A 23,952-nucleotide genomic window follows, 5' to 3' on the forward strand; every position below is an offset into this window, starting at 1 on the left:
AGTAGAGCAGGATGACAGAGCCGACCCCAAGGCTGATGAAGATCCACAGTACTCTCCAAGCACCACTGCATACAGTTCTGAGGCTGACTTTTTCCTTGTGGCCAGCAAGTTTCATAGCCTCCTGCTCACACAACATCCACTCGGGAAAGGAGAGAGAGAGGAAAGGTCCTTGAATGACTGAGCATTCATTCGACAGAGACTGTTTCAATTTGAAACAGAATGGTTAAACCAGAGAGACTGAGTTACCTGTAATCAGCAAGTCTGAGCACTAGCTTGGTCCCCAGCCTGGTTTCCAGTTCAGCTGAAACATGGTTTTCAGTAGTCTTCCCTGCATTCATGGAAATAATAGAGGCAGCATCCAGAAATAACTTGAAACCAGTATCCATCAGAATCCAAGTGAATGATGGTTTCTTAAATTGGATTTCAGATGTTTTATTTTTTTTAACCTTTCACATCATCATTTTCAGTGACTAGTCTTAATTTAATATTAAAAGCAGCTCTAATATTAGCCCAAAAGAGTCCATGCTTGCTCTTCTCCTTGGGCCATTCCAAATAAGTTCTCTGTGCCATGAGAGCTCTTAGCTTGTGATATCTATCAGGAATGGTGTTCTGTGGAATGGGTTCCAGCAAGATCAGGATTAAGTTATTAGATCCTTCATGGAAGAGATTGTGGTGGGCAAAGTAGAGTTCATAATGGCACCACTCGCTCTGGACAAAGTTGGGAGACAAAACGAAGATGGATTTGTAACTTTTCTCAATGCAGTTGATGATATTTTCCACAATGCTCTTGCCGGCAACAAAGTTTCTCTCATGGAGACAAATTCTTATATCTTCTTTTTCTAGGTTTGGTATTAATTCATTCTTCACCCAGGCAGAGTCATGTTCACTGTATGAAATAAAAGCATGGAACTGGAGAGTTCTTTGGAGTTCTTCCAAGGGTACATTCCTGGCCCTGCGCCGGGTCTGGGTCCACTGACACACCATCCTGAGGTACCAGGGCAGATCCAGGTAGATACAAAGGACAGTCACAGCAACAGCCAGCACCAGCCCAGGGACCACAATGGTGACGATCAGCAGAGCTGTGTTGCAGGATAGCTCAGATACCTGGAAGTCCTTTAGAGGGGTTCCCTTGTAGCTTTCCGGATAGTCACACTTATAAGACTCAGGCCAGCCCTCTACCACGTCACTGGATACTTGGCCTACACTTTGGATAAAGTCTCTTAGCTCACAGGAACATTGGAATGGATTGTTCCCCGCTTTGAGGGACCTAATCTTCTGGCAGCTCTGGAAGAAATCAGCTGATGGATTGGAAACTGAATTATAGTCAATGATCAGTATGGAAAGGCTGCTAAAGATACCACATCCAGGAAGGTGGGCTAAAGAATTGGAAGCAAGGTTGAGTTCTTGCAAAGTTTCTAGACCAGTGACATCTTTAGGGATGCTCCTTATTCTGTTATTGTGAAGATCAAGAACCTTGATCCGAGGAGGTAAACATCTGAAAACAGAGTCAGTGAGTGCATTTGAAGACAAATTTAACACCACTATACTCCCAACCCAAGAGCAATTTCCATTACTTCTGTCATATTCCAAAGAATTCCAGCTAACATCCAGTGTTTCCAAAGAAAGCATATCCTTAGTCATGAGACTTGTTTTGAAAAGGTCTTTTAATTCATTCTTTTGTAAGATAAGTGTCTCCAATCTAGCTAAAGTGTCACAATTTTGAAAGACACTATCTGTGAAACTATTCTGGGTAAAGTTCAAAAACTTAAATGTGCTTGGTTCCTGAGGACAAAGCATGTGTATAAAGCGTGTGTCTGATATGGTTAACATCAGAATGTTCATCTCAGAAAACACTGTGTATAATGCTGTCTGTGAAAAAAAAAACTTTGTTTGTAATATGTTCTATTTTCAGTGCCTTCAATGTCGTTTTATAATAAGTAAAAACTTCTTCATCAATGCTTTCAACTATTGTTAAATTGTAAATATTGAGATATTCTACAGGTTTGGGCCAAAGGAACTGAAAAACTTTAACCAAACATTTCCAAGTTGTTTCCATGTGGTTGAGGGTAAAATTTAGTAAGGTTGGTCCTCCAGTGAGTCCTGATAAAAATTTAAGTAAAACTTGACAATTGTAATCATTCAATTTAATATTAGTCAGTTGTAAGCACCCTAAACTATTCGCTGATATGTTCACTTGGACAGAGAAAAAGCTATTTGGGTGAAAAACAAGGTGAAGTTTCTTTGTATTCAGAATTTGAAGACTTTCTTTCTTATCTTCTTTCATATAGTCTTCCAAATCCAGAAGGATACAACTTAGGTGCAAGTGAGCAATGGGTAGTAAATCTAATTGTTGTAACTTTGTAGCACTTAATCCTAAGAAATTCAGTTGGGTCAAGTTGCCAAATTCCTTACAGATGGGCAGGGCATCGAAGTCATTGAATGAGAGGTCTAAATGCTTGAGAGTTGTGGTGATTGGATGGCAGGATATCTTCTGCAACTGATTATGAGATAAATCCAAATATTCCAAATCATGGTTGAACTTGAAAATACTAATATCAAGGCCCTGGATTCTATTATGGGAAAGTCTCAGAACTCTCAGCCCTGAGAGAAAGCTGATATCAGACAGGTGAAGCTCAGATATGTTGTTCTGAGACAAGTCTAAGACTTTGGTTTTTGGTGGCAGGTCTTTGGGAACATGAATAAGGCTTGTTTTTGACATGTCTACCACAAATTCACTTTCATCAGAGAACTGGATTATGGTTCCAAATACTAAGGCCACAATGTAAACAAAATGACAGCTTCTGATGGGAGATTCTTTGTCTTTGATCATGGCATTGAAGTGACTATCTCCCGGAGGGTTGCTGCTATTCTTCAGAACATCCTGATGTGCATCCAATTCTAGAAATATAATATATGTTAAGATACATAAACATTGGCTGATTACTCTCAATCCTCAGCTTACTAAACATGAAATCTCAATGAGTTCTTCACTTACTATCAGGATCATTTCTGATCCCATAATTTAATGTGCCATTTTTTTCCAGTTATGCAAGTTGCTGGTGCCAGGAAAGGCAATGAAGACCTTGTTATCAAAGAACTGTGGTTGTATGTTCCACTCAGGAGCCTGTCTTTGTTTACTCCAACTCAGAACTTTCTCAGGGCTGAAGCAGCCTCCTGGACAGTGTTTGGAAACCCTTAAAGGCATGTACACTACCCACAGCCACCTAGAGCCAGGGATAAGGGATGGGGCAGGCAGCACATATACCAAAACCAGAAAGAAAGAAGCTAGGAAAGAAGATACAGGGGAGTAAAAAAGGCTTTGGACAGCTCCATGTACCAAGCAATCGAGAAGGCCACATTCATGCCCAGGTCTGGACGCACACTCAGAGAAGACCTGAAAAAATCCTAAACTTCCACCTCTGGTTGACTTTTAGGCTCTGTGCAAGGGGAAAGAAGTAAAGGCTAAGTCAGAGTCATAAACAGCCTGACAAGCCCTGAAGAAGTGTTTCAACACAGAGCCAATATGCAAAGATTAGGTGTTTTTGTTTTGTTCTGTTTCCCCAGATGTTTAAGAAAACCTCTGCCAAATCACTGCTGCTGCTGCTGCTAAGTCGCTTCAGTCGTGTCCGACTCTGTGCGACCCCAGAGACAGAAGCCCACCAGGCCCACCCCCGTCCCTGGGATTCTCCAGGCAAGAACACTGGAGTGGGTTGCCATTTCCTTCTCCAATGCACGAAAGTGAAAAGTGAAAGGGAAGTCGCTCAGTCGTGTCCAACTCTTCACAACCCCATGGACTGCAGCCCACCAGGCTCCTCCGTCCGTGGGATTTTCCAGGCAAGAGTACTGGAGTGGGGTGCCATTGCCTTCTCCCTGCCAAATCACTAGCTGACCACTAAGCCAATGCAACAGAGAAATCAATGGCCACACACAAGAAGGAAAACAGTCTTTACAAAAATAATTTAGAAACATCACTAAACATGGTTCTTCCCTGGTGATCCAGTGGTTAAGAATCCACCTGCTAATGCAGGGGACAGGAGTTGGATCCTTGGTCTGGGAAGGTCCCACATGCCTCGAGGCAACTAAGCCGGTGTGCCACAACTACTGAGCCCAAGTGCCACTAAGCCAGTGCACCCTAGAGCCTGTGCTCCTCAACAAGAGAAACTTCCACAATAAGATGCCACAACTAGAGAGCCCATGTGCAGCAATAAGATCCAGCAGAGCCAAAAATAAATAAATAAAAATGTAAAAAAAAAACTCCAAAAAAGAGGGGGCATATAAATACATACAGCTGATTCACTTTGCTGTACAGCAGAAACCAATACAACACTGTAAAGCAACTATACTCCAAGGAAAAAAATTATTAAACAAACAAATACACCCCGCAGCAAGCAGCAACAACAAACCCTGGGAAAGAGGAAAATCTGACTTACCACATTCTAGTATTTCCAGAGTTACCACATTATAATATTCAAACTGTCTGGTTGAAGAAAACAAGCTTGAGGCATGTGGACAAAAAAGAAAGCACTGTCCATTCACAGGGAAAAAAATTAAAAGAACAAACTTAGAGAACTGACACTACCCAACTTCAAGTCTTACATAAAGCTATAGATATCAAGACAGTGTGGTACTGATAAAAGTCTCTTTAGCAAACAGTAATGGAACCACTAGACATTCTACATGCAAAAAAGAAAAAAAAATGATGCTCTAGCTCAAGATAGATGATAGAGCTAAGTGTAAAATACAAAACTATAAAATTTCTATCAGATAATATAGGGTAAAATCTAGGTGACCATGAATTTGGCAATGACTTTTAGACACAACATCAAAAGCACAATCCATGAAAGAAAAAAATGTTAAATTGGACTTCATTAAAATTAAATTTTTCTGCTTTGCAAAGGACACTATTAAGAACGTGAAAAGACAAGCCATAGACCGGGAGAAAATATTTGTAAAACACACATCTGATAAAGAACTTGTATCCAAAATAAATGAAGAAAAACTCAACAAAATATAAACAATGCAATTTAAAAATGGGCAAAAGACATTTCACCTGAGAAGATATACATATGGCAAATAAGGACATGAAAAGATACTCAACACCATATATCATCAGGGAACTGAAAATTAAAACAGCAATGAGGAACTGCCGCTGCTGCTGCTGCTAAGTCGCTTCAGTAGTGTCCGACTCTGTGCAACCCCATAGACCGCAGCCCACCAGGCTCCCCCATCCCTGGGATTCTCCAGGCAAGAACACTGGAGTGGGTTGCCATTTCCTTCTCCAATGCACGAAAGTGAAAAGTGAAAGGAAGTCACTCAGTCATGTCCGACTCTTAGAGACCCCATGGACTGCAGCCTACCAGGCTCCTCCGCCCATGGGATTTTCCAGGCAAGAGTACTGGAGTGGGTGCCATTGCCTTCTCCAATGAGGAACTACTACATACCTATTAGAATGGCCAAACAATCCTGAAACAGCACTAAATGTTGGTGCGGATATGGAGCAACAGGGACTTTCATTAACTGTTGAAATTTTAAAAGGCACAGATACTTTGGGAGACAGTCTGACAGTTTTTTTACTTAAAGCTAAACAGGGCCTCACCATATGATCCAGCAATCACACTCCTTGGTATTAACCCAAATGAACTGAAAAATCTATGTCCACACAAAATCCTGCAGATGGATGTTGACAGCTTTATTCATAACTGCCCCCAAACTGAAAGCAACAAGATGTCCTTCAACAAGTAAAAACAGTAAACAAGCTGTGGTACATCCATCCAATGGATTGTTATTCAGCAGCAAAGAGAAATAACCTGTTGAGCCATGGAGGAACCAAAATTCAGATTGCTAAGTGAAGAAGTCAATCAGAAAAGGCTACCAACTGTATCATTCCAACTCTCTGATGTTCTGGAAAAGGCAAAACAAAAGAGGCATTAAGGATCAGTGGTTGACAAGAGTTAGAGGGAGCGATGAATAGGCAGAGCACATAGGATTTTTAGGGCACTGAAACTACGTCCATGTGATATTATAATGGTGGATATATGATCTTATGCATTTGTCAAAACCCATAGGACAATGCAACACAAAGAATGAATCCTAAAGTATCAGTTCAGTTCAGTTCAGTCACTCAGTTGTGTCCGACTCTTTGTGACCCCATGAATCACAGCACACCAGGCCTCCCTGTCCATCACCAACTCCCGGAGTTTACCCAAACTCACATGCGTCGAGTTGGTGATGCCATCCGGCCATCTCATCCACTGTCGTCCCCTTCTTCTCCTGTCCCCAATCCCCCCCAGCATCAGGTTCTTTTCCAATGAGTCAACTCTTCGCATGAGGTGGCCAAAGTACTGGAGTTTCAGCTTCAGCATCAGTCCTTCCAGTGAACACCCAGAACTGATCTCCTTTGGGATGGACTGGTTGGATCTCCTTGCAGTCCAAGGGACTCTCAAGAGTCTTCTCCAACACCACAGTTCAAAAGCATCAATTCTTAAGTGCTCAGCTTTCTTCACAGTCCAACTCTCACACCCATACATGACCACCAGAAAAACCATAGCCTTGACTAGACAGACCTTTGTTGGCAAAGTAATGTCTCTGCTTTTTAATATGCTATCTAGGTTGGTCATAACTTTCCTTCCAAGGAGTAAGCGTCTTTTAATTTCATGGCTGCAGTCACCATCTGCAGTGATTTTGGAGCCCAAAAAATAGTCTGACACTGTTTCCACTGTTTCCCCATCTACTTCTCATGAAGTGATGGGACCGGATGCCATGATCTTAGTTTTCTGAATGTTCAGCTTTAAGCCAACTTTTTCACTCTCCTCTTTCACGTTCATCAAGAGGCTTTTTAGTTCCTCTTCACTTTCTGCCATAAGGGTGGTGTCATCTGCATATTTGAGGTTATTGATATTTCTCCTGGAAATCTTGATTCCAGCTTGTGCTTCTTCCAGCCCAGCGTTGGGAAAACCACTAGACCATTCAGGTATGACCTAAATCAAATCCCTTATGATTATACAGTGGAAGTGAGAAATAGATTTACGGGACTAGATCTGATAGACAGAGTGCCTGATGAACTATGGATGGAGGTTTGTGACATTGTACAGGAGACAGGGATCAAGACAATCCCCATGGAAAAGAAATGCAAAAAAGCAAAATGGCTGTCTGAGGAGGCCTTACAAATAGCTGTGAAAAGAAGAGAAGCGAAAAGCAAAGGAGAAGAAGAAAAATATTCCAGTTTGAATGCAGAGTTCCAAAGGATAGCAAGGAGAGAGATAAGAAAGCCTTCCTCAGGGATCAATGCAAAGAAATAGAGGAAAACAACATAATGGGAAGGACTAGAGATCTCTTCAGGAAAATTAGAGATACCAAGGGAACATTTCACACAAAGATGGGCTCAATAAAGGACAGAAATGGTATGGACCTAACAGAAGCAGAAGATATTAAGAAGAGGTGACAAGAATACACAGAAGAACTGTACAAAAAGATCTTCATGACCAAGATAATCACGATGGTGTGATCATTCACCTAGAGCCAGACATCCTGGAATGTGAAGTCAAATGGGCCTTAAAAAGCATCACTACGGACAAAGTGGAGGTGATGGAATTCCAGTTGAGCTCTTTCAAATCCTGAAAGATGATGCTATGAAAATGCTGCACTCAATATGCCAGCAAATTTGGAAAACTCAGCAGTGGCCACAGGACTGGAAAAGGTCAGTTTTCATTCCAATCCCAAAGAAAGGCAATGCCAAAGAATGCTCAAACTACCGCACAATTGCACTCATCTCACGTTAGTAAAGTAATGCTCAAATGTAAAGTATCAGTTCAGTTCAGTCGCTCAATCATGTCCGACTCTTTGCGTCCCCATGAATCGCAGCACGCCAGGCCTCCCTGTCCAGCACCAACTCCCGGAGTTCACTCAGACTCACGTCCATCAAGTCAGTCATGCCATCCAGCCATCTCATCCTCTGTCGTCCCCTTCTCCTCCTGCCCCCAATCCCTCCCAGCATCAGAGTCTTTTCCAATGAGTCAACTCTTCACATGAGGTGGCCAGAGTATTGGAGTTTCAGCTTTAGCATCAGTCCTTCCAATGAACAACCAGGACTGATCTCCTTTGGGATGGACTGGTTGGATCTCCTTGCAGTCCAAGGGACTCTCAAGAGTCTTCTCCAACACCACAGTTCAAAAGCATCGATTCTTCGGCGCTCAGCTTTCTTCACAGTCCAACTCTCACATCCAAACATGACCACCAGAAAAACCATAGCCTTGACTAGACGGACCTTTGTTGACAAAGTAATGTCTCTGCTTTTTAATATGCTATCTAGGTTATAGATGTTAATAATATATCAATATCAGTTCATCAATTATAATAAATAGACCACTAATGAAAAATGTTATAATAGGGAAAATTGTGTCGAGTGAAAAAAGGGATATTTGGGAATTCTCTAACCTATTTACTCAGATTTTCTATAAATCAAAAACTGCTCTAAAAAATAAAGTCCAGTAATTTAAAAAAAAAAGAGAGAGAAGAAGAGAAGTCAATAGAAACTGTCCCCGAAGAAGCATACGCACTGATTTGCTTGACAAAGACTTTAAATCAATTGTCTTAAAAGTTAACTACATGACCATGGTCTCTTTTCACTGGACTCAGAATACTTTATTTCTCTTTCAAAGGACAGTCCTCTTATCCCCTCAAAATGTTTTACTGGTCAGTTTAACCATCTAAAATTATTCAAAAGGGTAAACAAGGAGCTACTGCCAGAAACTACAGACATTCTTTTTTTTTTTTTTTTCAGAAACTACAGATATTCTTGAGTCTACATCAGTATTCAATTTGGTACCGCTTCAGCCATCTGCTGTAACCAGAGATACCACCCCCCATGGGTGAAGGGTTAACAAATCCATTTCTCTCCTTATTCATGGACTAATCTGGTCTTTTTTCTGAAAACCTGAAACATGGGGAATGTCAGCTGGGTTCTCAGAAAAAAGCACTTCTGGTAAAGATGACTATTTAAGGGACTCCCCTGGTGGTCCAGTGTATAAAACCCTATACTCCCAATGCAGGGGGCACAGGTTCAATCCCTGGTCATGGAACTAACATCCCACAAAGCACAACTGATGTGGCACAACAAAGACCCAGCAAGGCCAATGCAAGTAATTTAAAAAATATGACCACTGAACAATAAATAGCATCCAGGCTGAAAAAACTGTGTATGAACTATAAATACCACGTAGGAAACCTGAGCTCTGTTTCCTCTCCTGTATCTTTCTTAGTAAAGTGGGACCAAGTGTGGCCTGGGCTTCCCAGGAGGCACTACTGGTTAAGAACCCACCTGCCAATGCAGGAGATGTAAGAGATACAGGTTGCATCCCTGGGTGTGGTAGATGCCCTGGAGAAGGAAATGGCAACCCATTCCAGTATTCTTGCCTAGAAAATCCCATGGACAGAGAAGCCTGAAGGGTTACAGTCCATAAGGTCACAACGAGTTGGACATGACTGAATCGATGCAGCACGCACGCAAGTGTGGCCTATTGGAGTCTGTGCATCTGAATTTTGAGATGAGCCTGAGAGGTCCTCCAGGTGAGTGTTACAGATCCATGCCAACAGTGGGCTAGATCTTCAGATGCTCAACTCAATTTGGCTAAAGCAATATGAAATGAAAAGGATGGGGAGGAAGGTGGTTGACAAGTCCCTGAGGCCTGATTGGAAGGCCCATCCACCAGCAGCTTGACCCCTAAATGTCTATGGCATATGACTGGGGGTGAATCCTTTTATAAGGGTAGATGAAAATGTGAGAAATCAGAGTTGGACCATAAAGAAGACTGAGCGCTGAAGAATTGATGCTTTCTAATTGTGGTGGTGGAGAAGACTCTTGAAAGTCCCTTGGACTTTAAGGAGATCAAACCAGTCAATCATAAAGGAAATCAACCCTGAATAGTCATTGGAACAATTTATGCTGAAGCTGAAGCTCCAATACTTTGACCACCTGATGCAAAGAGCTGACTCACTGGAAAAGACCCTCATGCTGGGAAAGATTGAAGGCAAGAAGAGAAGGGGGTGACAAAGGATGAGATGGTTAGATAGCATCACCAACTCAAGGGATGTGAATTTGAACAAATTCCAAGAGATAGTGGAGGACAGAAGAGCCTGGTATACTGAAGTCTATGACATCCCCAAGAGTCAGACATGACTTAGTGACTGAACAACAACAGATGAAGATAAGAATGAGGCCACATTTATGTTACAAGAAAGAACTACTTACACTAACTCCATGAACTGGACTTCACCAAAACCAGCTGTAGCTGGCCTGGCAGAGATAATGCTATGCTGTGTGGAGCCATTTGAGAAGATACAGTTAATACAGGCCAACCTGGCATTGATGACTAGCTGAGGGGCGGAGGCAGACACACCAGCCCACAGACCCCCTGACTGTGACTGAGACAGAGGGGTAACTAAAGTTAGGCCAAAGGTCAAGCAAGAAGCCAATCCTAGCAATTCAGACACACTCATGAGTCTGTGCCACTCCAGCTCTGATCTGCATAGAAAAACACCTCTGGGCACCCACAGGGAACAAGAGTTGGCCAGGACAGACCAGGCCCCACAGCCACCTATCTCCCACAGCAGCATCCTGAGAGCAGTGGTGGCAGTTGTGATGGCCACAGAGCAGTCCTACAGCTACACTAGAATGCCCACACCACAGCTGCCTGGAACCACCTACAGGCAGAGGTTAGCAGTGCCTTCACAGACCCACAAGGGGCAGCTGATATAACACACACACTCTGCTGTTTCCATTCACAGGAACATGTTTTTAGTTATAGGATCTTATTTTCAGATATAATTCCCATACAAATAGGTATGGGTTTTTCCAACTCACATTAGACCAGAAGCACCAAATTCAGAGAGGCAGGATTTGGCACTTGATAATCTGGGATCATCAAATTCCTACAGTTGACATGCTGATAAAACAGGAGATGATAGAGAAATATTAAAAAGTATATTGAAGGAATCAGAAGGCAAGTCAGAATAAAGTGGGTGCATATAAAAGAGAACAGTCTTCCCAGAGCCCAGAAAGTCTCACCCTACTACAGTGGATGACAGACACTGCCTCTCATGACAACGATGCAGAGTGAATGAGAAAAGATGACCTGGTTGAGAAGAGGCAGATGTATGACCCCATGGACTCAATATTTGCTACCAGGACAAAGGGCTAGAACTGCAAAGCTTCCTCAATCCCATTTAGGGTCTGATCTCCACACAAAAAGCATCTAGGAGGCCCCAGGGGACCAGAGCAGGCAACCACATTTCTTAAGTAGGATCCTGTGTAGCTAGTATAACTGAGAACAGATTTTGACCACTTGTCGTTCAGTTTTATTAACAGAAAGACCTACTGTTCATTACTGGAGGGTATACTGGACATTGCAAAATAGTTAAGAGATGAGTAGTTTCAATAAGTCATACTTTGGAAGAGTAAAAACTCTTCTTGGTTGGGGAAATTTCATTACAAACTGGCACACAGCAGTGAAAAGTCCCTCCCTGCTCCTTCAACACAGCATTTCCCAACTGCCCATCAGTACAGTCATAGTTCTGTCTACAAAATAAACTTTTAAGTCACTTTTTAAAATGTTCTAAATATTCTCTGGATCAAGAAAACCACATTTTCAACTATAAACGTTAAAAATGGTGAGAGTCAACAGGGTGATGGGCACTTGCTCTAGCCACCATCTCTTGCCCTAAATCCCCAAAACGATGAAATACACACAGATATAAAATCAGAAAGGGAAGTGTTTAGGGGAACTGAAACCAAGAGAAGTCTCTGAAATCCACAAGCAGATCGAACTATGACAGACAATACCAGCCTTCCAGAGATGTCTACTTCCTAATACCAGGATTTGTAAATATGCTGTTACATGGAAAGGGGGATTTAAAGCTGCAGGTAGCATTAAGGTTGCTAATCAGTAGATCTTAAAATTTACACGAGTGGGCCCAATGCAATCACAAGTATCTTTAGAAGTGGAAGACGGAGGCAGAAGAGGTCAGAGTGGTGTGATATGAGAAGGACATGACCTTCCTTGAGGAAGGGGGCCACGAGCCAAAGTATGCAGGCAGCCTCTAGAAGCTCAAAAGGCAAGTAAGTGGATTCTCCCCCAGAGCCTCCAGAAGCAATGCAGACTTGCCAACACCTTAACTTAAACCCAACAAGACCAACGTTGGACTGCTAGCCTACAGAACTGTAAAATGATAAAGTGTGCTTTTTAAGCTACTAAACTTGTGGTAATTTCTTACAGCAGCAAAATAAAATTAATACAGACTAGCTTGGTCCACCCCTCCAACAAGCAGGCTGTGAAAACAGATCAACAAGCAGTTACACATAAGCATCCCTGGTGGCTCAGATGGTAAAGAATCCGCCTGCGATGCAGGAGACCCAGGTTCAACCCCTGAGTCAGGAAGATCCCCTGGAGAAAAGAATGGCTACCTTTCCTTGCCTGGAGAATCCCATGGTCAGAGGAGCCTGGAAGGCTACAGTCCATGGGGTCACAAAGAGTGGGGTCACAAAGAGTCGGACTGAGGGACTATTATCTAACTATCACTCACAATTTGGGTTGCACAAACAAGAAGCATGACACTTCCACAAGTAAACACTGTGACAGAAAGGAACCAAACACAAACTATGAGAGACATTAACACCCAAGGAGACAGAGATAAAAGAGAAAAACAGGCATCTGTAACAGACAGGTATCCTCAGAGAGAGAAAACTCTAAAAAAGAATGGAGTAGGAATCATGAACATTAAAAACTTAATAACTGAAATGGAAGACTTACCGGATGAGTTGAACTGCAGAGTAGCACTGCTAATGTAAGAAGGAGTGAGAGAGAAGACCAAGGAGAGGCATTTTCCCAAAATACAGTCCAAGAAGCCAAAGAGATTAAATATACGAAAGAAATGCTAAAAAATTGTGGAAAACAGACCCACCATATTACTAAAGGATAGACTCCATGCTCTGAAAAAAGAAACTGACTCGAATAAATTGGGAATCAAAAAGGAGCACTTTGAAAAGAAAGTACAAAGTGTATTGCTAAGTCCTAATACAGATTGAAGGACATTTCACTAACAATCTGAAATTTAAATTGCCAGTGTTAACAAGGGGTTAGTGGATGGCGGAGGGAGAGGGAGAAAGTGGACCAAAAGCATGTTACAATCCTTGCCTGACTAAGAAGCAGCTATATATACCAAGTAACTCAATATTCTGTTAGAAAAATATATAAGTTTAAGTATGTATATTATAAAATTAAGAGTAATTATTATAAAATACAAATAAAAAAGATACACTCCAACTATTTGGTAGCAGGGAAAAGATCAGATATGAGAAACCCTATTTAATCTTGCTCTGTGCTGAAGAAATAACACACAATGATTAATTCAGATGTTTTGGGTTTGTAACATGACTTATTGTTAGCAAATCCATGACAATAACACAGCAATGGATTAAAGGAAAAAAAGATGAGCATCTCCATAGACATTAAAAATTCACTTGATAAAATTCAGCATTCATCTTTGACTAAAAACATGTTAATTAAAGTATACATGCAAAAGATACTTCTTAAACTTGATAAAGACTATATCAAGTACCTGACTTAAACCAATATCCTACTCCCAAAGCATTTCCATGAAGGTCGATGTATCTGACTTAAACCAATATCCTACTCCCAAAGCATTTCCATGAAGCTCAATGTCAAGGATGCCCACTACTTCTTAAAACTGTTTATTCACTTCTCTGTCTGCACCGGGTCTTGGTTGCTGCATGCAGGATCTTTAGTTGTGGCACGTGAACTCTTCAGTCGCTGAAGGAAGAGGCTGAAATCTCAGTCACTGGGCCACCAGAGAAGTCCCTCAAGGATCCCCACTATTGTTTAACACTGTTCTATAAGTTCTAGCCATTGTAATCAAGCAGGAATATTGGAATGGAGGAAATAAAATTATCATTATTTTTAATTATATGATTGTCACTGTGGAAAATCCAAGACAAGTAAAACCTGTTGGAACCAGTAAAAGAGAACAATACAGGGGCCAGTACAAAATAAATTATTTTTTAAAAATCTGTCCAAAAGTAGCAAGCAGATTGTCAAATAAATTATGGTATCTCCATACAATTAAATACTACTGTGTGGCCTTTAAAAATAATGAAAATCCAGCTCCATGGAAAACTGCTCACTATATATATATGACAAAAGTAGTTTACTTATAAAATGTATAGCAGTTAATATGTACACATATATATGGAAAAATATAAGATACATCTCAAGATATTAACAGTGGTGATTTCTGCATGGTAAAATTTTAAGAGGGGTTTATTTTCCTTTTAGTCGTTCCCTGTATCTTTCAAATTTTGGACGTTTAAAATTAAGGACAGCACATTATTCGCTCAGAAAATTTACCTCTTCAAAATCAACAGTGAATAATATGACCAATGTCCAATTTCACAAAAATTAAAAATCATATTAAATAAAAAAATATATAACATCTAAATGAAACTTGTGATATTAGACTGAATCTTATTTTAGACAGATCTGCTGTAAAAGTTACCTGAGTAACAAGTGGAGACAGGATTTTAAGAGGCACCAGGCATTAGAGTCTGTTAAGACATAAATGCTAACTTTTATAATGTTATATGGATACATTAGGAAAATGTACTTCTTTTAGAGAGACAGAATGAAGCATTTAGAGATGAAACATTTGCATGCCTATAATTTATGATATTTAAGTATGAAAAGATACAGTGAATCAAATGGGATTTTTTTCTTAAATATTTTTTTAAAAGGCATGATTATTTTCACCTACCAAATTGGGGAAATTCAAAAATATAATACCCAAGGTTGGCAGGTGGGACTAAAATGAGAACTCTCATTTAATTCTGGCAGGAATGAAAAATTAGTACAACTTTTCTGAGAAGCAACTTGGTCACATAGATAAATTCCTTAAAAATATGCTTACCTTTATTTTAGCAATTCTACTTCTCAAAATTTCTTCTAAAGAAATACACATAAAAGTACTACTATGAGGATGCTCATCAGGATGAAAAACTGAAAAAAAAATCATAATGACTAAAAGTATAGAAAATTGTTTAATCAGTTATGTACACCCATACTATGGAACAATATATGCAGCCATAAATACTGCACTTTGTGGGGGAAAGTCTACAAAATAATGTTAAATGAATAAAAGAATACAAAATTCTGTGCATAGTAGGACTCTAGTTTTGTTAAATATGATTAAAATCTAACATATACACAACGCCTGGGGGGAAAAAGAACGGAAAGAAATAAAATGCTAATAGTGATTATCTCTAGATCTCTTAAATCATAGATGAATTTAATTTTTTCTTGTAACTTTTGTATATTTCCAAAATTTCTAATTTTGAACATCTTTTATAACTTGAAAAACTTGTCTGAAAATATAGCTAATATTAAAGAAACACACTTGTATTATTTGTGTGGGAAAAGAGAGAGAGGGAGGGAGAATTTCTTCCTCGTGATAGATAATTGACATCTCTGAATGAGAACCCACTCAAAGGTCTCTGGATGGTGTCTGTGTTCAGGGAACTGAAACACAGCCAATATGTGGGAAAGTTGATCGGCTTCCCTTATATTACCCTGCCTCCAAAACACAAAGATTCCTCCCAGATCATTTATACCCTCATGTGGTTCCTAGTGTTTACATTTAAGCCAAGAGTTTCTCTAAAAAAGAAGGGGGAAAAAAGTGAGACGAAAGAACAGATTAGAGAGCTCACAGCTTTTTTTTTTTAAGGAAGTGAAAGAGACAAAAGGTTAAAAAAAATTTTTTTTTCTTTAATGCATCAAATGAAAGATGGGGGGAGACAGATGCAAGACGCTCTGTATCAAGAAAAAAAAGTAGATAAGATCTATGAAAATCAAAACTATGAAAAATGAAAGACCAGAAAAACTTGAGATTCCATAATCAAATCAACAAATATGCAAGAGAAATATTGTTTTATTTGTCAAAGTTTGGGTGAGAAAGTTGAATAAGGCAAGTTCTGGGCCGGTCACTGCCACTTCCTTCATTTAATAACTGTTTATTCTGAGTGAAGTACGCGCCAGCCCTGCCCCAGACCGTCAATGCTGGGGCGTACAAATACGAATAGCACAAGTTCGATCCCTGCTTTCAAATGCGTATAAATAAGTGACAGACACAAATAAATGATTCCAGACCGTGTTACAGCGAGAATCAAACACTCATGTCTAGTATAAAAACATATCACATGCGATAGGATAGGTGTCATGGAACTAGGAAAACGTGAAAAGACAGAATGTAGTAGACAAAAACGGAAGAAAGCAATAACATCAGTTAGCTTTTTTTCCCTTAAATATGACAAGTGCTAGTTATTTCTGTATCTTTCAAGATAGCCATATCTTCGTCTTTCTTGTATAACAGAAAGAACGTTTGCAACATAAAAAAAAAAAAAAATCACCTTAAAAGCATTTTGCAAAAACTTGACCTATTTCCTATGCAACCGCTAGCATTTTCTTGTTTATTTGAAGTAATTATGCCATAATTTGTAAAAGCCACAAAAGCCTTCTTACTTACCAAGATTTCTTTCTCAGAAGGAGAGAAAATAACTTCTAAAGGTACGGAAAAAGAGCTTGACAAAACGCAAGTCCTTAGTCTAAATAAAGCAGTATCGTAGAAACTGTTTTGCGCCATCTGTCGGACTTTACTGTAATTACTCCTGCACACGAATTTCCCTTCCAAGGTCCTGAGCAAAGCACATGGATCAGTAGGTTTTTCTGAGCTACAGACTTAAAGAGTAATCAAAATTTTAAATTTATATCATCACCCATCTGATAACAATGTCAATGTGAAGAAAAATGTTTTTCTAAGAGAATATTTATCTGTAAGAGTTTGCAACCTGAGTGTTAAATTGTCACCACAGTAGAAAGCTATTCAACTTAGCCTGTTTTATCATCATATTTAATATTTTCAAAATAATTGCAACTACCATGATTAAGCAATTTTGGAACATTATTTTAGCGACCTGGGAGACTAAAATAAAATAAGCTTAGTTTCCAGAACTGTTTTTTTAAAAATCAGCTTTTAAGAAAGTTTAACAGTTAGCACATCTGGGGGAAATTGCATTCTGTTTCTCTATGTTCTGACCAACATTTGGTATGGCTAGATGTTTTCATTTTTAATTCCAGAAAAATAAGTAATAGTGAGATCCTGCAAGACTAATTAAAAATTAATTTTCTAAAGGCCATTTAGAATAATTTAGAGCAATATAAAAAAAGGTTGATGATACAAAAAGAGGATGTCTAGTTCAGGCATCCAGGATACCTTATTTCCAAGACGCTCCCTTAAATGAGGTTCTGTAAGGAACTGAACACATGAGTTAAATAGTTATTCTATAATTAATCCCAGTCTTTGGCATTATTTCCCATCATTAAAAAAATAAGTTAAGACCCTACTGTCTGATCCACAACAAAGTTGGACATCAGGGTAAGAATCACTTCTGTTTTCAGCGGGAAAGGAAAGGCCAGCTTCTCGAGATTCATTCTTACTCATCAAACATAACGGGAAGGCTTTGCAGGCCGGGGGAGGATCAGCAAGGAGTGGCTGGATCTCTGCTAAATGAGCAGAAGAGATGGCTAGAGAGGAGTGGGTCTCTGACCCTTGGAAACCAGCTTTGTGAAACAGAGGAGAAAGGAACCAGCGATGGGTTTGAGGGAATTTCAAAGAACATGGGCCTTTAAGAAATACGCACACACACATCACTGCTGATGTGGCCGCATCACATGGTGACAAAATGTTTGTAAGGTTTGGTCACAAATGATCCTTAGGGCATTGCATAATAACACCGGTTTCCGGGAACAAGGAGACTATCCTTGTGAGGCTATTATGATTCTGAGAAATGTCTTTAAGGAGATGACAAAACCCACAAAATTCAGGTGATATGGAAGATGGAAGTGGAACAAACAGACAATGCTGGGCAGAAGTCCTCCCAAGGCTGTGCCCTAGCTGTGTGGCCCTGGGCAAATGACTTAACCCCAAAGACTCCATTTGTTCATTCATAAGATGGGAGTGCTTATGAGTTTTTCAGACTTTCCTGGTGGCTCAGCCATTAAAGAATCAGCCTGCAATGCGGGAGAACTGAGTTCGATGCCTGGGTTGGGAAGATCCCCTGGAAGAGGGAATGGCAACCCACTCCAGTATTCTTGCCTAAGAACCCCACGGACTGAGAAGCCTGGTGGCCATGGTCCATGGGGTCATGAAGAGTTGAACACGACTGAGCGACTAACACTTATGAGTTTTAGGCAAGACAATAATAAAAAGTGGCTGAAATAGTGATTGTCCAAGAAGACAAGTCATTATAGTAAAGAGTTTTGGAATTCTATGCAAGTCTTACATTTTTTATGCTGAGGTGGAAAGACTTCAGGATATACTGTTAAATGAAGAAAAGCAAAGAAAAGGATAGGAGAGTGTGACAGCATTTACATAAAATCTGGTCCCTCAGACACCTGCATAGGTTATCTTTTTGCCAGGAGCAAGACATACACAAAGGAGACACACACACACACACATACACACACACACACACACACACACACACACACAGAAAAGGAACAGACCAGGTGAAAACAGAGGCAGAGATTAGAAGTCTGCAGCCATAGCCAAGGAATGTCCGGAACCACCAGAAGCTAGCAGCCCTGTCAGCACCTTGATTTTGGATTTCAAGCATCCCAAAGTGTGAAAGAATCAATTTCTCTTGTTTTAAAGCACCAATTTGTGGGAATATTTTATGGCAGCCACAGGCATCTAACACAAGGGTCAACATAGTTATGCTAACATCTGCATAAAAATCTTTTTTTATTGCTGCTGCTGCTAAGTCGCTTCAGTCGTGTCCGACTCTGCGCAACCCCATAGACGGCAGCCCACCAGGCTCCCTCGTCCCTGGGATTCTCCAGGCAAGAACACTGGAGTGGGTTGCCATTTCCTTCTCCAATGCATGAAAGTGAAAAGTGAAAGTGAAGTCGCTCAGACGGGTCCGACTCCTCGAGACTCCATGGACTGTAGCCCACCAGGCTCCTCCGTCCATGGGATTGTCCAGGCAAGAGTACCAAAGTGGGTTGCCATTTGCTTTTTTTCTGAGGGGATATTTAAAAAGCTGTTACCTTTGAGCAGAAGAACCAAGGGAGGGAGATATTTTTACTCATTCTTTTATACTCTTCCGTCCTGTTTTAGTGTCTTTGCTATGTACATACATTACTTTTATTTTTAAAAAACAAAATAGCATTATAGCAGGATAAGTAAAATAGTCTAAAGCCAGCAAATATACTGTCCACATACAGAAGCAAAGCACTACTTTAGTGATTTTTGCTCTTTAAAAAAAACTTTCTCTAAAATCAATATATAAATATCACCTACCAACAGCTTGGAAATAAATTATATGAAAATGATCAATATCATAAAATATACAAACCACTAGAAATAAAACTGATAATTCAAATATTAATATTAAAACCAAAATCTGCTGAATTTTTTTTAAAGCCACATTCCAAGAGAAACATGCAACACAAAAGGTTACTTTTAGAAATACATAAAAAGTTCCCATAAATCCATATTAAAATGACTAACAAACCCAATCAGGGGTGGTGGAATTGCAAAGGATATAAACAAATGGATAACCTTCAGACAACTGAGAGACACCATTTACACCCCTTTGAGGGAAAAAATTAAAGTATCTATGATATCCCCTTCGAACTGTGTGGTGCTGGAGAAGAGTCTTGAGAGTCCCTTTGGACAGCAAGGAGATCAAACCAGTCAATCCTAAAGGAAATCAATTCTGAGTTTTCATTGGAAGGACTGATGCTGAAGCTGAAGTTTCAATATTTTGGCCACCTGATGCAAAGAGCGGACTCATTGGAAGAGACCCTGATGCTGAGAAAGACTGAGGGCAGGAGGAGAAGGGGATGACAGAAGACGAGATGGTTGGATGGCATCCCCGACTCAATGGACATGAGTTTGAGCAAACTCCAAGAGAAAATAAAGGACAGGGAACCCCGGTGTGCTGCAGTCCATGAGGTCACAAAGAGTCGGACACAACTGAGCGACTGAACAACAACAAACATAATACCCCCAATGTTGGTCAGAATGTGAGGAAACAGGAGCTCTCACATATGTCCAGAGATCCTGACTTAAACAGTCTGGGATGTAGTTGGCCATCAGTACTATTTTGAAAATTCTTCAGGTGATTCTACTCCAACCCAGTGAGGATCGGAGACCCTGAGATCTAAATGCCAGACTCTGCTCTTCTTTACACCAGAAATCCTTGAAAGAGTTGTTTCACTCACTGTCTCTAATTATTCTCCTCCCATTCTCTCAAACCCACTCAATGCAAGTAGCCTTCCCTTCAGCTCCAGAGAAACAACCCTTGTGAAGGTCACCAATGACCACACTGCCAATCCCAAAGGTCAAGTCTCAACTTTCATCGTAACTACCAGCAGCATTTAACACAGTTAGAGGGATATGAAAAGTTTTCTTACTTGATTGCTGGAGGAATCAGGCATCCTGACTTCAGACTATACACAAAGCCACAGTAATCAAAATGGTATGATACTGGCACAAAAACAGAAATAGAAGTCAATGGGACAGAATAGAAAGCCCATAAATAAACGGACACACCTATGGTCAATGAATCTATGACAAAGGAGGCAAAACTATACAATGGAAAAAACCAATCTCTTCAATAAACGGTGCTGGAAAAACTGAACAGCTATATGTAAGGAATAGGAAATTAGAACATTCTTTAACACCATACACAAAAATAAACTCAAAATGGATTAAAAACCTATATGTAAGACCAGATACTATAAAATTCTTAGAAGAAAACATAAGCAGAACACTCTTTACATAAATAGAGGCAGTATCTTTTTCAAGCTGTCTCCTAGAGTGATGGAAATAAAAACAAAAATTAACAAATGGGACCTAATTAAACTCAAAAGTGTTTACACAGCAAAGGAAACCATAAACAAAATGAAATGACAACATACAGAATGGGAGAAAATATTTGCAACCAACAAGGGATTAGTCTCTAAAATTTACAAACAATTAATGAGGCTCACTGTGAAAAAACCTGAGCGACGAAGAATTGATGCTTTTGAACTGTGGTGTTGGAGAAGACTCTTGAGAGTCCCTTGGACTGCAAGGAGATCCAACCAGTCCATCCTAAAAGAGATCAGTCCTGGGTGTTCATTGGAAGGACTGATGCTGAAGCTGAAGCTCCAGTACTTTGGCCACATGCTGTGAAGAGTTGACTCATTGGAAAAGACTGATGCTGGGAGGGATTGGGGGCAGGAGGAGAAGGGGACGACAGAGGATGAGATGGCTGGATGGCATCACTGACTCGATGGACGTGAGTTTGAATGAACTCCGGGAGTTGGCGATGGACAGGGAGGCCTGGCGTGCTGCGATTCATGGGGTTGCAAAGAGTCAGACAAGACTGAGCGACTGAACTGAACTGAACTGAATGAGGCTCAATTAAAATAAATAAATAAGAAGACCTAAACAGACATTTTCCCAAAGAAGACATATAGCTGACCAAGAGATACATGAAAAGACATTCAACATTGCTAATTATTAGAGAAATGCAAATCAATACTATAACTAGATGTCATCTCACATCAGTCAGTATGCTGCTGCCGCTAAGTCACTTCAGTCGTGTCCGACTCTGTGCAACCCCATAGACGGCAGCCCACCAGGCTCACCGTCCCTGGGATTCTCCAGGCAAGAACACTGGAGTGGGTTGCCATTTCCTTCTCCAATGCATGAAAGTGAAAAGTGAAAGTGAAGTCGCTCAGTCCTATCCTACTCCTAGCGACCCCATGGACTGCCGCCTACCAGGCCCCTCCGTCCATGGGATTTTCCAGGCAAGAGTACTAGAGTTGGTTGCCATTGCCTTCTCCCAATAGCCATCATCAAAAAATCTACAAAGAATAAATGCTGGAGGAGGTGTGGAGAAAAGGGAACCCTCCTACACTGTTGGTAGGAATGTAAATTGGTACAGTCACTATGGAGAACTATAGGGACGTTCCTTAAAAAACTAAAAGTAAAACTTAAAAACTAAAACTAGAACTATCATAGATCCAACAATCCTATTCCTGGACATGTATCTGGAGAAAAAAGGCTATCTGGTTTGAAAGGCTACATGCACCCCAATGTTCATTGCAACCTTGTTTACAATAGTCAAGACATGGAAGCAACCTAAATGTCTACAGATTACTGGATAAAGAAAATGTGGTACATATACAATGGAATATTACTCAGCCATTAAAAAGAATGAAATAATGCTATTTGCAGCAACGTAGATGGACCTAGACATCATCATACTAAGTGAAGTCAGACAAAGAAAGACAAATACAGTGGTGCTTATATGTAACATCTTTTAAAAATTGTACAAATGAACTTTTTTTTACAAAACAGAAAGATTCACAGACTTTGAGAACAAACTTATTGTTGTGGGCGGCGGGGAGGAGGGGGATAGATTAGGAGTTTGGGATTGATCTATATAAAATAGATAACCAACCAGGAATTATTGTATAGCACAGGGAACTGTGCTCAGTATTCTGTAATAACCTGAATGGGAAAGAATTTGAAAAAGAATAGATACATGAATGTGTATAATTGAATCCCTTTGCTATACACCTGAAACTAACATGAGATTGTTAACTGACTATACTCCAGTATAAAATAAAAATAAAAATTTAAATTAAAAAAACGGGTGGGGAGTGGAATGCGTGATTGGGCTGTTGCCTTTCAGCAGGGTAGAGAGGGGCAGGTTTGGCAAAGGAACTTGCTGTGCCCTGTGCTAAGTCGCTTCAGTTACGTCCGACTCTTTGCGACCCTGTGGACTACAGCCTGCCAGGCTCCTCTGTCCATGGAACTTTCCAGGCAAGAATACTGGAGTGGGTCCGGTTGCCATGCCCTCCTCCAGGGCATTTTCCGGACCCAAGGATCCAACCGGTATCTCTAATGTCTCCTGCATCAGCAGGTGGGTTCTTTGACCCAAGGCACACATAAGTCACAGTCACGGTGTCTGTGGTACACCAAAACACACCTGGAATACAGTCTGCTAACACCACTGAAGAACTCAGAAAAAAATTACTGCTTTCAAAATTAAAATCTCCTTTTTATATAAAAATATACTATATATTCACAAGAATAGGTTTATACTGTACATGCGCTGTTCTAAGTTTCCCCTGCCCTCTCTTAATATTCGGCTATGGTCCGCCTTCCTTCCATATCAACAAACTGGACTTAGAGTTGTAATTTCTAACGACCACAGCATACCTGGTCGTTTCAAGTTACTAAAAATTACTTTACCAATCTTTTGTTGGGAGGACAGTTTATTTCCGGGTTGTTTTCTCTGGCATAAACAATCACAGTCAACATCCTTGGACATACATGTGTGCACATTTGACTGTTTATTTAGTACACATTGGCAAACGTGGAATTCCTGGGCCAATGCTAACACATTTGAATTTTGATCCACGTTTCCAAACTGGCCTTCTAGAAAGTGTTTTTATTCGGTTGACTGGTTTTAAATCAGATGACACTCTTAAAAACAGGGTAAGGGAAAGCTATTTAAAGCACCATGGTAGGGGGTGGGGGGCGGTGGCGGAGGAGTGGGATCGAAAACTCTTACTTGAACTTGAGCAACCCCTTCCTGGTTTAACTGCGCAGTTTCCTGGGCGCTTTTAAAGGAAGCAAAGGCAACAGGAGAGCCCCAAGATCCGCCCCGGGCGGGGGTGGGCGCCCCTCCAGCTCACCAGGCGGCACGAAGTTCGGAAAAACCAAGTTTCCGTGGTTGGTCGGAAGTGCGGCCGGGACCCCCTCCTCGAACCCAGCAGCCTGGGTGAGGGGGTGCCCGGACCTCCGCCGCGCTCCGGGCCGGGATGGGGC

General features: G+C 40.6%; 1 protein-coding gene across 1 annotated transcript; it reads right to left on the reverse strand.

The window, feature by feature from the left end:
- Window positions 1–430: 430 nt before the first annotated feature.
- TLR6 (toll like receptor 6) lies at window positions 431–23,952 on the reverse strand. The gene is given in 3 exon segments (XM_070372263.1): window positions 431–1,879; window positions 1,881–2,898; window positions 23,820–23,952. Coding segments are annotated over 2 exon segments (2,388 nt in total). The 5' UTR covers window positions 2,831–2,898; window positions 23,820–23,952; the 3' UTR covers window positions 431–441.

Source organism: Bos mutus, chromosome 6, assembly GCF_027580195.1.
Source record: "Bos mutus isolate GX-2022 chromosome 6, NWIPB_WYAK_1.1, whole genome shotgun sequence".
Lineage (NCBI taxonomy): Eukaryota > Metazoa > Chordata > Mammalia > Artiodactyla > Bovidae > Bos > Bos mutus.